Source organism: Lepisosteus oculatus, chromosome 23 (genome assembly GCF_040954835.1).
Source record: "Lepisosteus oculatus isolate fLepOcu1 chromosome 23, fLepOcu1.hap2, whole genome shotgun sequence".
Lineage (NCBI taxonomy): Eukaryota > Metazoa > Chordata > Actinopteri > Semionotiformes > Lepisosteidae > Lepisosteus > Lepisosteus oculatus.
In genome coordinates, this window is record NC_090718.1 from 12,979,258 (window position 1) to 12,994,597 (window position 15,340).

At 43.8% G+C, this 15,340-nt stretch overlaps 2 protein-coding genes across 3 annotated transcripts in view; one reads left to right on the top strand and one right to left on the bottom strand.

Moving 5' to 3' along the window:
• fli1 (Fli-1 proto-oncogene, ETS transcription factor) overlaps positions 1-1,757 on the bottom strand; it is a 42,004-nt gene extending 40,247 nt beyond the window's left edge. The window contains exons 1-2 of the mRNA XM_015337533.2: positions 1,660-1,757; positions 638-712 (exon numbers count right to left, since the gene is read on the bottom strand). Coding sequence (XP_015193019.1) covers positions 638-639 — 2 coding nt within the window. The 5' untranslated portion in view covers positions 640-712; positions 1,660-1,757. The remainder of the gene's footprint in view (positions 1-637; positions 713-1,659) is intronic.
• A 13,362-nt stretch (positions 1,758-15,119) lies between these two features.
• ets1 (v-ets avian erythroblastosis virus E26 oncogene homolog 1) overlaps positions 15,120-15,340 on the top strand; it is a 53,793-nt gene continuing 53,572 nt past the window's right edge. The window contains exon 1 of one of the 2 annotated variants that reach the window (XM_015337504.2): positions 15,120-15,334. The gene's annotated coding sequence lies outside the window, so the exon portion shown is untranslated. The remainder of the gene's footprint in view (positions 15,335-15,340) is intronic. The other variant, XM_006642161.3, reaches the window with a different exon arrangement.

Genomic DNA, 15,340 nt, shown 5'->3' on the forward strand with positions numbered 1-15,340 from the left:
ACCCTGCACCTCTCGCCAGTCCAAGACGCTGAAACGTCCCTATACTGTACGACGGGAAATCGCGAGTACCTTGGGCACAGTAGGACATTCCAGCCTTGACTAACCTTGCACATCGAACCGCCTCCTAGCGGGAAATCAGGAAAACAAAACTAAACGATATAGGAAGCAAGGGAAAGAACTAATGACCCGGAACCTGGCCTAAAGAAAATCCTCCCAGCTGACCTAGAAAATAACTTTTTTTTAAGGATATAAAATACGGAGAAAACGGTGACACAACTGTCATTTTACATCATCCCCGAAGGTTCAGCTATTTCCCAATGTAAGCAAGTCGTGTGGAATAAGGCCCACTGTGGGTTGAACTGTGATTCTGGGACACTGGTAAAGCACTAAGGGACCGCTGAACATGGAACTTACCATGCAGAAACCAAACTGGAGGTATTGATTCATCCCATAGAAACATGACATAAAAGTTTACCAGCCACTTCACGTTGAAGAGATAGCAGAATAGGTCAAACGTGATAAAAAGAATGCATCAGGATCAGCACCGGTTCTCACACCTGCTCATCAACAAAGCCCATCAGAGAGATGGCAAAGCTGTACCTATCTAAAAGGCAGAACGAAAGAATTAAGTTCTTACATCGCAGGCAAGGGACTGACTTGAAAAGCTTTGTGAGAGTGTGATGGTCTCCAGGATTTTCACAGGAAAACGAACCTGCAATCGATAAAAAAAAAGGTTAGTAGTTCAGGATAATAAATAACCTGGGAAACAGGCTTGAGTAGAATTATTTGATCTAATGGGATTCTCCGAAGAATCTTTTTGTCACAAAGCCTCAATCATTCTGCTGTCATTCGGCAGTGTCCAAATATTTTCTTTTACGCCTGTATTGCATTTTCTTCCGGTTTCCTTTACATTTAAAGTGTTAATACAGCATGTTTTATTCTGCCTTTTGGGAATTTTAGCCAAAAAAAAAAATCCAAAAAATCTTTGTATTTAGAATTTCATTTCGAGACAGACATCTCTGATTACATCGACTGAAGTAATGAATCCCCTAACTCTGAGGCATAATTTTGTTATTTATTTGGTTTAAAGAAATTCCAAGAGAGATGATCTTGAGATGAAGATATCTCATTTTAAGTGTTTCCTTGGGGGGCAAAAAAATGCCCAGATATCCCTTAAGTTGTGGTGAAAAATGGAATTTCTACACACTAACATGGTGCTAGGAGGGAAAAAGCCTGTAAATCCAGAGTACAGGTAAGAAAGTCACAGAAATGTTAGAAAAGGCGTTTCCCTGAGTCAGAAGAGTTCTCTCCTGCAAAAATCCCAAATCCAGTGTAGAGGTACGACCTGTACCAACTACAAGAAAACTGGAGTTTGACCTGTTCTTAGAACACTGCCTGCCTTCATTTTATAATTAAGGCACAGTATAAAAACAGAATAGCACATTCTGACTGTGGTCATTATTGCTATGAATGTAGAAGCAGGTTCCTTCCATATTGTCAGCTTATAGAAAATGAAGTCAGTTAAACTCATCCAAAGTTTTTCCCACTTCCCTTGTCTAAGAGGTAGTGGGGGTATATACAGATTGCTAGACCTGTAAAAAGAGTGTAGTTCTACGAAGAGTTTTGAAATAAGGCAATGAAAAAGGACTTCTCCCGCACTTGTATTGAAGCTGCAGAACTGGGCGTTCAGGTCTTTGTGAACCTCGGCCCTGGAGGTCCTCTGTCAGGATGAGGTGGGGAAGGGTTGTCTCTTCACAACCCCTGCTTCCCCAGCACCAAGCCACCCGGGTCTCTGGCACAGCTGGGCACCCCTGCAGCCGGGCCAGAGACGACAGGGCCAGGATTAACGAGTGGCTGTCTTGCCCACTGTGTGTGGTCGGCAAGACCCTGGAGCAGGTCATGAGGAGAAACCTCCCTGCAGCTCTGACACAGAAGACCTCGTCCTCGTCTGCCTGTCCCGCAGCTTACACAGGTCCTACAGGTTAAAAAACAGAAAAACAGAGCCATCATATGTACCAATAATTATGGGGGGAAAAAAAACGTTTTTATTTCAAATACAGAGGCGCTTCCTAGGAAACAACATCAGGGGAAATTATATTTAAAATGCTAAACACAACACAGGGCCTTAAGTCACTCTACAACTTAAAACAACATAATGAAATAAATACGCTGCAGACTATTTTTTTCCCTAATAAAAAGTATTATTCCCTGAAAGACAGTGCAGCTTTTGGTTTTCTGTGCCCCTTTATTCACAGGCATTTTCTTTGAGGCCCCTGTCCCCCAGACACGTCTGACAAGCTGAACTCAGTGTGGGCTGCTTACCAGACTACTAAATTCATTCATCTGTGCCTTCTGACGGTCAAATCTGGCTTTAATAAAGGAAACTGCGTTGATATGGCTTTCCAATGTGTGCAATGCTCATTTTCCTTCACTAGGGGGCAGTCTGCCACAGGCTACTCGCTCGTCTGACAACGTGAACAAAAGGCAGCCTCTTGCTTCTTTCATCAACCAACTTCAACTGGAGACTGATCGCTTAGATTGTCTTGACAAATGAGCAAGGGTCTTTAAAACCGTTTGCTAACAAACGTACAAAATCTGTCTCCCTGTATACATCATTATACCACTAAAGCCGACTTCTGTTTTCACTTTCAAGGCAGATTTCAGTATTACCCAAACCTCTGGACTTTATCAGAGCTTCCAGCTTTTTCTCAGCCTGTGCATTCCTAGATTGTAACACTCTTATCACCTTGCAGCATGATGATGTGGTGGTTAGCACAGACGTCTCACAGCCCTTGGGTCTGATGTTTGATATTTGCCGAGAGCACCGTCTGTGTGGAGTGTGCACGATCTCTCCAGATTGGAGTGGGCTTTTTTTTTTCCCATGTGGATTGGGGGAGTGCCACGACCCTCACCAGGAAAAAGAGACTTTCTGATAATGGATGGATGAAAAACATCATCTTACCTCTGCCTACATGGACTTGGGGCGGAGCTGTGGCTCTGTGGCTAAGGATCTGCGCCTGTGGCTGGAAGGTTGCCAGTTCAAATCCCGCAGCCGGCAGAGGAATCCTACTCCATTGGGGCCCTGAGCAAGGCCCTTAACCCCAGCTGCTCCAGGGGCACTGTATAAATGGCTGACCCTGCGCTCTGACCCCAAGCTTCTCTCCCTGTCTGTGTGTCTCATGGAGAGTAAGCTGGGGTATGCGAAAAGACAAATTCCTAATGCAAGAAATTGTATATGGCCAATAAAGTGATCTTATCTTACCTAATTGTGTCCTCCCTACTGCCACACAATACAGAGGATCAATTAAGGTGTTGTTCTTACTGCAGTGAAAGGTGAACAGTCCACTACAGTAAATCCCTGCTGCAAAGAAGGAAATCAGAATAATAACTTCATTTTCATTATTTCCCCCAGTTTGTCCAGTTTGAGCTTTGCAGACAATAAATAATTTCTCGACACAGCTACAGGAAGTGCAAATAAAAAGTGTGATTTGTTCCTCAAGTCATTTGAAGTGTTGTTACCTAGACATCACAGCAATTCCCCTGCAAGCAGTCAGAATTTACTTCACAATAAGATTCTGTGGTTTGGCCCCATAGTTTCCAGTCAGTTCCGTTTGCATTGATCAAAAAATACAAATAAATCACATCTGTCACAGGTTTCTCACCAATTTTATAAAGGCTGGGAAGTCAGATGAACAGAACTTACATATAAAGCCTGATTCCTTGCAATGATAAGCATTAGGCCAAATGAAACACAATTGTTTCATACACTCATATGTAGACATTTGATAGCGACTGCAAATTCACCATTCACAGCTAGAATAATCTCAACTATGATGCCTGCCAGCAAAAAAAAAAAAAAGTATCAGGGAATACAGCAAAGCCAAGCAGAGTGAGTGGTGTGTTACACATGTTATAGCAAAGAGAAACGATGGCCAGAACTATTGTCTTCAAAACACTGGAGTGAAATAAAAATAGATGCAACATTACAAGAAGATGCATCCTTCAAATAAAAAAAGAGAACCCCAGACTTCAAAGCACAGACAGGCAGGGAGGCAGCCCAGGAGGGAGTCTGCGTGTGCGACTGAGAGGGCACTGCCCCGCACGCCAAGACAAAACCACAGCATTCTTCCTGTCTTAAAGCGGCAGTGCGGCCCCAGCGCAGTCCGGACACAAAACTACAAGTGCTCAACACCGCATTCGCAGTTGACCGCCCCACACGAATGTGATTATTTGGTGAAATTTAGGTGGTATGTCACAGCCGGGAGTTAGAACAGAAGAATGGTTGCAAACAAGAGGGGGGCCCCTTGAACTGCTTCAACCACAGGGCTGCTGGCCTGTTCCACACCCCCACCACCCTTTGTGTAAAGAAGTGCCTCCCGTGGCACTGTGGTATCCACAACGCTGCTTTTTCCACTCACAGGAGATTGAACGTGGGTTCTAGACGTCAACCCAATCGCCCCGACAATTCTGGGACTATTCTGGTGGAAGCTGCCCAAGAAAATAGTTCCTCATTTTGTGTAACTTGGTTGGATCCCTGCAGGTGAAAGGTCAGACGAAGAAACACCAACACGTAGCCAAGATTGATTCTAAAGGAGGAACATAAAAGTTCTCAGACAGAAGGAAGACATCTGCCCTGTCTTCGGTATTTGGTTGCTGATGGCAAATGAATACCCAAATTCTTATCTTCAAGGATGCAAGAGGATCGCCTTCAGCAGATCGGTGGAGCGCTTTGTTCCAGACTCTCACAACTCTTAGTGTAAACAGACTGCCTACTAATGCATACCCAAATGTATACCTGCTTCTTAATTTTCCCACAAATCGGGATGTAGAATTATGACAAATGAATTAGAATTTATACTCAAAATATACGACAAGAAAACTAAAATGCTCTCAAATGTAAAAGTTTGATTGCGCTATTGTTATTTTGTGGCATACTGACTTTACCTGTTAAGGTGTTTCCAGAGGCAGACATGCAGCAAGCTCTTTCTTCTGTGTGGGTTAAGTAAAGCCCTCAGTTCTTCCCAAACAGTTTCTCCATTTTCTGTTGATAGGGGGCACCGTTGAGCTAAGAAACTAGCCACAGACAAGACTGTAAAAATATCAATAATGGAACAATCTGTGGTAGTGGGAGCAATAGCAAAGTACTTACATTTTTAGTAACAGTGTTTAATATATCACTCTACAGTCCTCACCCAATAGAAGAATCGTCTCATGTGAGTTAATACACAGTGTAAACCAAGGAGCACAGAAATATTGGTAACAAATCAACAGTAGAATGTTTGGCTCCTGATCTCATCAGTTGTATGGTGCTGCTTTTTCTCCCAGAATATCTATGGAGGAACTCCATTAACTAAAAGCATCTCATATAAGTTTTCCCAGTGCCAAAAGCATGCATGATTTATTCTAAAATATGAGCCCTACTGAATTTTACCCTGGGAGTTTCAAAGGACAGTTCAGTTGTACTTTGCAAAATACAACTGAATTTGAAGTACAGCAAATCAGCACACAGCTCCCTCAGCTCACAATATGTTCAGAAAACTGAAACAAGAATGTACTGTATCGCTGTTTACCGATGGATATTTGATTAATAAACAGCTAGCAGAGGGGGCAACATGACCTTTTAGCTAAAGCGACTTGATCACAGATGTGTAATGTAGGCCTACAGGCAAACGGGACAGGATCTGTCAAATTCATGAAGTCTCTTATAACCCACGACCCACTGACTTCACAGCCCATGGACATATTTTCACGCGTCCTTGTCCAATTACAGTGCTCAAACAAATGATTTTAAGTTCCCATGAAAGCTGGGCTGTGCACTGATGACTTCCCAATGTCCTGGACCACACTCTGCCCACACAGTAGTTAAGCGAAGTGGTGTCAAGTTATACTTTGTTTTCTGCTGCAAAAAAAAAAATCAGATCTTTTCTGATGCTTCTGCGACTACTCAAGTGTCATCCATCAAATTGTCAGAGTTAAACTCTCTGGGAGACCCATGTCTGACATGAAAGGAGACTTTCAGCAGCTCTTACCACTGCCTGGTTCCAGCACAGTATCTGCTTGTCTTGCTGAGATCCATAACATTGAAGTCTGTTTGTACGCTGTGTGCTGTATGGGTTTCACGTGAGCTTCTCCTTTTCTGATGACAGCCTCGCTAAAATACATTAAATAGAATTGTGTAAAATAGGAGTCTGAACATCTTTTTAGAAGAATTTGTTCCCTCCATCCATGTGCAACAACGGCTACCTTAGTCCAATGAACACCAGGCAGAACATACCCTAGACAGCATGACAATCCATCGCAACTCACACACATTTGTGCATACAGGGGACAATCTAGAGATGCAAATAACCTAGACAGCATGTGTTTAGACTGTAAGAGGACTTCAGAGCATCTGATGAAAGCCACGCAGAGAACATGCAAGCTCCGCACAGAAGGTGCTCTATACCAGGATTTAACCCAGGACCTGTGAACTGTGAGACAGCGATCCCACTGCCCCAGGATTCATTGAGGACACCACCATATTGCAACAGACGTCATCACAATCCTTCATAAATGTAGCCCATATACTGGACAAGTCTGTCACAATCTTCCTTATTTTTCTGCGCAGTTTTGAGTAATTGTGGTCAAAGCATTAATTCAAAACTGGGACAATATCAAATTGGTGGCAAAAGCAACTTAGTCTCCTTAGTAAAGAGCATGGGCATGCTATTTTTACACCTGCTTTTGAACGAATTAGGAAGCAACAGGGAAGTTATAAACTGACATGTGAATCTGTCAAGCCTGCTAAATCAAGGGTCTGTGTAGGCAGTTTGATTCAGTGACATTAGGTGTTTCTTTAAAAAAAAAAACGGCTAAAATTGGGTGCAATGGAAAATAAACTTTGTATGCGTATGCCTCTCTGTCAGAAGGCTTCGGAGAAGAGTGATGGGAACTCTCCTCTCTCCTCCCATGCTGCTGTCTGGCTGCCATGTGGGGGGGGTTCTGAGGCGGGCAGATTCAGGAGGGCCCGGGTCCAACAGGGGCTGGGAACGAAAGGCGCTGACACGCAGCCCATAAGGCGCTTCAAAGTTTTTTAAGAAGCGAGAGAGCAAGGAGGGGAGAGCGAGAGAGCAAGGGTGTGGGGGAGAGGGCTGAGGGCAGGCAACGATGAAGCTTGCCGTCTGTTTCCTCACAAAATCACGACACAGGATGGAGTGCACATCCTAAAAACGTCAAAGCACGGCTAAAAATATCACACGGGGTGGGGGTGTGGGGGGGCAGGGGGTCACTGAAGGCACTGGAGGGGGGGTTCACTATTTGTGCAGACATGATGTGGCGCTCTAACAGGAGTAAAACTCTCCAGAAGCAGGGAAAAGCACAAGTATTCCGCTATTCATTACAGGAATCACTCTGTAAACATTCCTCCAAGCGGGGCTTAAAGAGGATGGAGTCAGTCTTGGGTTTATGGGTTTCTCCTGTTCTCAGGGTCGATACAACCAGGTTTTCTCGAGGGAAGCTGGCGTTTATTGAAGGCAGCAGTTAAGGAAAGCATGCAACCAGGCTTCCAGGGATAAAGACAATCCAAACTTTGGTTCTCAAGGCCCAAACGTTGCCCTGACAGTTAAATTAGTTAAATGGCAACCAGGGGGAGAATAACTCTGAGAGATGATGGTAAGGAAAAACAGGACTTTTTTTCTAAATCTGACAGTGACGTGTATCGTTTAAGAACGCGTCAGAAGCTTTTGGTCACAAACCTACAGTATAGACTCACACCACAGAAGGAGATTATGGCCAGTTCGAAACATTCTCAAATTCTGTTTGCATTTCCCTGTTGGCAATATTGTAGCAAACTCTGTTGCGCCAACAGGCAACATCTCTCAATCCATCAAAGAACACCCGTTTACCGAGAGTGATCCCTGCAGGGCTGCAACAGTGTTGCAACTCTGTGACACAAGAGAAGAACACAACACTGATAAGAAGCCTGTGAGAGAGTCAGACAGTAGTATGTGTGCTTCGCACGGCTAAGAAACTAATTTTGAGCTCTCCGAACCCCATGGTCTCTGCTTCCTGACAGCTGCCAACAAACGTGCAATGACTCCAATCACAACAATGGTACAATATTAGCTTTGTTGTCTTACGAGAATTGGGCAAACAAGCTCATACCCTCCATCACGCTTGCTCTGTGCATTGCCTGTTTTCACCACACATCCCAAAACTGTGTATATTATGCAACCAACCTGAAATGGAGAAATTCTTTCACTTTCTTTCAGCAATCAAGAGCAAAATGCTTCCTGGCAGTTATTGACACTGAAACACTTAATGAAATCCACAGACATAATGTTTGCTGCATAATTGAACATAATGTGCTTTGCATGTACCGTGATAATGGGGCTCTTGTGCAATACCTGCTATCAGTGAAAATGCCCATGGATGGGATCAGGCGTTGTCTGCATGCTCTCAAGCACCTCCTAAGGATGTGAGAATGAGCTGGAGGGACTTCCATGGGAAGAAGGGACAGAGATTAATAATAATAATAATAATAATTGCTTACACTTATATAGCGCTTTTCTGGACACTCGTCTCAAAGCGCTTTACAGGTAATGGGGACTCCCCTCCACCACCACCAATGTGCAGCATCCACCTGGATGATGCGACGGCAGCCATAATGCGCCAGAACGCTCACCACACATCAGCTATCAGTGGGGAGGAGAGCAGAGTAATTAAGCCAATTCATAGATGGGGATTATTAGGAGGCCATGGTTGGTAGATTAGAAACAGGGTTCACCAAAACGCACCCTTGTTTGTTTGTGAACGCAAGAGTGAACTGCTGGCCCTACTAGTCGCTGCCTTGCAGTCCCCTTCATCCTGAGATGCGTTTTTTTCCCTTCACCATCAGTGAGAAGGTGTTACACAAGCACTCAACACATTCCCTTCCTCATCAGGAGACAAGCCTCTTGCTTTCAGTTGCTAATCCAGAGAAACCGCAAATACTGGGCCTAAACGGAGGCGTAGGACATTTGTTTTGGCTTTCTCCCAGGGCTCTATCAAGGTCGCACACCAAGAGCCGTGTGGTCTCAGCCTTTAGGGATACACATGCAGCATGAAGCATATGGGTGGACATCACAGTGAATGCTGGAACTAAGAAAGATTATGAACGAGGAGGCAACTTGACCCCTCTAGCCTGTTCGACAGTTAGTTGATCCAGGGATCTCACCCAGCTGTTTCTTGACAGAAGCTAGGATAGTGGCTTCAACAGCATGGCTGGGTAGCTTGTTCCATATTTCCCACGATCCACTGAGTAAAGAAGGGCCTCCTGTCCTCGGTTTTAAATGTAGTGGCGTAGTGACGTAGTGCCCACTTGTGTCCTCTGAGTTGTGTCTTAACTGTTGCTTTTAAAGAAAATGGCTGGGTTGACTTAGTCTCTGTTCAAGACTAAAAAGGTTAAGTTCCACTTGCCTGTCAGTGTAGGACAGTCATTTAAGCCCTGTGAAGTATCCGATTGCCCTTCTCTGGACTGATTCCAGGATAGGGCTATCTCTTCTCCATCATGGTCAACAACAATGCACGCAATATTCTAAGAAAGGCCATTCTAGTGCATTGTACAACTTCAACATAACTGATTTCAATTCTGTCAAAGGTCTGTAACCATCAAGAGGGAGTTTGTCCAAGTTAACAGACTCATTGTAGTTGTTTGGAGAGCTTATGAGATAGATCGATGCCTTAATTTAAAAATATCATAACGACTCTCGATGTCTCTCAAAATATTTGCACACTCGGTCCTCTTTAGTTAAGAAAGTGTAAAACGCGTTCAGGGCTCAGCTTCAAGCGAAGACCAGGAACACTGTTCATACTGTAACTCCTCCCTGTGTGCGCAGTTTTGTTTTCTTTTTTCAAGTTGGTACATTCAATTGATAGAGAACTGTTTCCCGATACAATCCTCTCTAGCCATTTTATGTTTAGTCTTTGTATCTGTAAAAGGGGAATTAAATGTCACTTTTGGCTTTAAGAAAGAAAAGAAAAAAGCTTCAGTTTTCATAGTCCAAATCAAGTCTGGACATCAGCCGTCGATACCGATATAAAATATGACTTTTTTCAGTTTTGCTGGCTTTAATCTAAAAATAGCAATGCAAGAATTAAAACAGAACTCTGCATGGAGATCAGCTTCCACCTCTCAGAACAGCAGCCTGTCGGAAAAACAGGGGCCCAAAATAGACATTTTCCTCATAAAGGCCTCCTTCTTTGTAGCTGGAGAAGCAACATCTGCAGGGCAGTTTCTTTTGGGGAAAAAATCGGGCAACGTATCAAAGAAACCTTGAATCTCCTGTATAATAAGGAGTGGGAGGAGAGCGCTCCTTCCATCTTGCTGAAATGAAGAGTAATGTAGAATAATAAGAGTAAGAGTCATAAAAAAGCCTATTTCAAAAAACGTCCTACCAGAGATTTGGCTTTTAAAAATAACCTAAAGGAGTTAATGACGATGGCTTTCCAGGAGCACAGATTGCGGCCAGGTGATACTCCGTGAGGGGAAAAGGCTTTGGTTTCTGTATTGCCACCAGAGCTTCACCCTTGATCCAGGGCTACAATAATGGACATCCAGATGTAAATATCATGATGATTTCGTGTAGCCATGGACTTTAATTCGGACTTGATGTAAGGGCTTGATTTACAGACACAACTTGTATGACAATATGAACGCAAAGCAGACAAACACAGTAACCGGGCAGCAGGTCACTCGGAAAAGATTATTCGTCAACAGTGTCTCAGTGTGCTCCTCGGCACCTCATGTTGTTTTAAGAGAGCAGCACTGCAGTAAGCGAACAGTACAGCACCTTCCCAAAAACAACCCAGAGTGTTCAACAAAAATGGACAACTCAAGCATAGGAACACAAAATCCCAAAGAGTTGAAAAAAAACACCAGACTAAAAGACATAAAACAACTGATAAATGAATAAAGAGAAAACAATGAACCGTCAGGGAAGGAGAAGATCCAGAAGAGAAGAAGATTTATCTGTGTGTCAGCGCACTTGCTAGCCTGATTACTCATTAGAGTAGTGGTTTATTTGTTAATCTACCAGATTACTCATTAGTGGAAAGGTATATTCGTTAATCTAGCAGATTATTCATTAGCGTATGGGCAGATTTGAAGTTGCCTTTCTGGGGGATCTCTGCTGGTTGGCGGCTTTTCACATATTGCTGCCTTCAATTCCATTTGCAGAAGCACGCTGTGCTTGTTAGTCATTCATGGGAAACTAACTCTGTTCCAGTCCTAGAATATTGTCGCCCTCGCTCGCTTGACATTTGTGGCACTGGTGATGTCGGATGTTTCTACTGCACACACACTTTTGTGATTATGATGATTGTCCCGAGTGATGACAGACAACAAAATACACCACCTGTCTATGGCAATGTTGTCCAACACCTGTTGAAGTCATGGAAAAAGAGTGTGAGCTGTGCAAAGAGACTGGAGGACAAAACACAAAGTCACTTAACTCATGGATCTACATATTCTGCGCTTGTGCAGTGTTCCAAGTTATAGGGCACAAATTAAACCTCATCCCCCTTACAGAAGGCGTCTACAAAATTTTCTTTCCATAATCTGGAGACAAAGGAACTCTCTCTCCGAGGACTAGGCACACAAATCCCACGACCTAGGTCTGCGGACATGGTTTTCGTTGCAACCAGTCACCGGCGTCTGTTTAGGATAAAGCGTGACCAAAGTACTGTAAGTGGAATGAGAACCGACGGAGCGAAGGGGCAAAGATGCGTGCAGAAGGAAGAGGTGAAAGGTGAGAGGGGAAGTGATGAGAACTGTCTCATATGGAGCAGGAGTCTCGCAGCCTTGTCTTTGAACGGGCGAGTTGCTAATTGAAACAATACTGTGGCATCAAAGCCTGGGATCCAATTCATTCTCCTTATTCAATTTGGCTTGTCAGAAGGTGCACATACCCCTCCACACTGCCATACGCTGAGCTATCCCCTGACTCTTTCCAACATCTGTGCTGGACATCCAGTCCTGACTTGCACTGAGAAACTGCAGAGATGAAATTTACCACTCATGGATTTGCTTCACACACGCTGCTCCACTAAACTAGAATTTTGCGTTGGCCACCACTGCATTGAGTGCCTGAGAAACGATCCGAAATAGACTCCAACTACCGGTGATTATCTGACGTTTTATTTCCGTATTCTTTCATTCTGCCAGTATTACTTGGTGTGAGAACCCAGTTCTTTGAATTCCCCTCACTGCTTCGCATTGCAGTGATCATAGCTGCAGTTAACACTAGATCTGTTACTAGCAAGTCAGCGAGACGCGAGACTTTATCATCATTCAAGGTTGCGAAGACAAGCTCTTTCGCCACCAAGACCAACAGTTTAGTCTTTGTAGTGTTCAGAGAATCAAAACAGAAACAAAAAATGCTACAAAACGCATTTAACCTGAACCACTGAGAATTATTTTCGCATTTTCTATCAATCACATCTTGTACTTTTTGCTGTGGTAAACTTGAGGACTGTTTTCCCTCTTAACAGAGAATTTTTCATTAAAGCAAAGTGTGTGTGTCAGCCACATGGTTCTGCAGTGTGTCACAGACAATACCCCCCACACATGGCCTTTAAGTATGATCCCCAGCCTCCAATCTGGGTCCTGTATACCCCCAGAGTACAAGAATAGATGTGTTACTGAGGTGAACCCAGTTTGCACATTTTCAGCTTGATCTTGCCCACAGAATGGAAAAGAATAGAACACAACATAACATAGAACACACAACACAATACAACATAACATAGAATACAACATACCACAACACAATTTAACATAACATAGAACACAAAATAACACAATAGAACATAACATAGAAGACAACATAACACAACACAACAATAAACACCACAGCATAATACAACATTACACGACATCAATCCATCCACTGTCTAACTGCGACTTCCAATTTAGGGTTGCACACAAGCAACGGGAGCAAGGCAGGGTACACCCTGGAGAGGACACCAGTCCATCGTGAGGCAGACACACAGACTCGCGCACACTCACACCAGGGCCAGTTTTCCCAGAAGCCAGTTAAACTACCAGAAGGTTTTTGGACTGTGAGAGGAAGCTGGAGCAGCCACAGGTAGCCCAGGTGAACATGGGGAGGGCATGTAACCTCCACACAGACAGACCCCCAGGCCTGGGATTGAACCCGGGTCAGGATCTGTAAAAATGGAGCAGAATGTCTCACTTCCATAGAACAACACATTCAGCTCCATCTTCACCTTGGGTTTAGACTGAGAGGGGGTGCCAGTGGAAACCTCTGAACGGAACCTGCCTCGTTTTCCTGCATTTATCACCAGAGATATGATTAAAACATTCCCATGGACGCAAAAGAGCCACGTGAGTAGCAGTTGGCCAAAAACGCTCACTGTTCACCAGCAGCGAGTAAATCCCGTATTTCCACAGCCTTCACGCTGTTTATCCTGTTGAGGCTGTTGCCATGACACCATGGCTTGTAAACACCTCCGTTCTCAGCCCTGGCCAAGCTCGTCCTCCCTCTGCGTCTCCCTCTGAACCCTGGTATCTTAACTCCCTGGGACAGGCAGGGGCAACCCAATCACTTCCTTCATCGGTTTCTCTCTTCCTTCCTGTCCAAGTGATCATTTCCCCACCTGTGACTAACGGAAACGGTGGAACACAGAGACGGGAGCTGATGTCACTGACTAAGCCTGGACACCTGATGGGCAAGTTGTCCTTTATGTTTATGTGGGCTGTTGCTTCTTTTTGAACTGTCTGTGTGTGTGTCTGTCTTCATACATGCACATCTGTGTGTGTTTGTTTGGATACAAAGTTGAAACAGAGCACAGGGGCTCTTACATCCAACTAGGTACTGCTACAGTGAGAAACTTTTAAAGTAACTTCATTGTCTCCCTCTTCTTTTTGTCTTTTTTAAGTTCCTGTCCTGGCTCTTCGGGTCCACATTTTGAAATATCAGCCATGGCTACTTTTTAACCAGCTCAAATTAGTAGCACATAAATCACATAGGCTGGCTGGGCCTTTCTCTCTCACCGGTACACCAAAGGAGGCCCCCAACGTCAGCCCAGAATACACTCTTGGTTTATTGGCTGGACTTGCAAACCATCAAACCATAAGCGCACTAGAAAATCCTATACAGCACCAGACCTGGTAACGTTTATGAATCTCACCCTTAAACACTCCGCCAAAAAACAGATAATCAAACATGACGCACACACAGAAAGTACTGTAAAAGCAGCCTCATACACACTTCAACTCTTTCCAAAGGTCCTGTCACTAAGGCACCTAATTAAAAGGCAGGGACATCTCACACTTGGAAATATATTGCCAAGTCATCAGAGTATGCACTTCACTACACCTAAGACGACACTTAAATTTAATAATTGAAAATGCTATTGTAATAAGAACAGTTATTCACTGAGTTTCGGGTGAATTTTTTAAAGTCATTCAGCAAAAAGATATTTTGGCACTGATAAATATCAAGTGCCTTTACTTCTATTCTACAATTATACGGTTTTTTTTAAAGTATACCACGAACCCCCTGTATCTGGCACACACAGGAATATTAACATTTAAATCGAGGCAAGCGCTTTTAAAGTTTAAACAGTTTGGCAATCCGCTTGCTTGTAAACAATAACTCGAGGTGTTGGGCTGTAAAAGCGGAGTAGGGTGTATCAAAACGCACAGAAAGAGACAGAAACAAAGCGCTAACGAAATAACGTTAGATAAACTGGACGAAATAAGGTGGTAAAACCATGAGATAATGCAAAGATCCGTAGTTACTCAGCTGTTCTTTCGACTTGTCACAAGAGTGAAACTTGTCCGACTGATTTGCCGATTATGTTCAGCCGTTACAAAAAAAAGTGACAGCTGAGTTTGAGTGTTTTATGAGTTTAAGTTTATGCTCACCGCTGAAAGACATGTCGTGGTATTTATTCGTGTAATTAAACATCTACTGTGAATTTGCAGTGCAAACCTTCACTTCAGCCTTTAACTACCCCTTCACTTATCAAGATATCCGTTTAGTCAGACGCCCATGTGCTATTAAAAAGCCTGCGTGTCGGTGAGATTTCTGTCCTTAAACCGCCTTTGCGACTGTTCTTAATTTCAGTTTGCCAGCTGGACTCAAGTAAGGGGAAAGAAAGAGTAATATGAATTCCTAAATGCAGTACCTGGCGGTCGTAACTCCTGAGGGTGGGACTATAAGGATGAGTGTGGCAACTCCATCCTCTTTATCCTGAGGGGACTGTACAGAACAGACAGGTAGAGCTGTCTGGAGCGGAGGACGCTGTCGGACGACTGGGGATCACAGGCTTGAGCAATTTTCAGATAGCGGTGAGT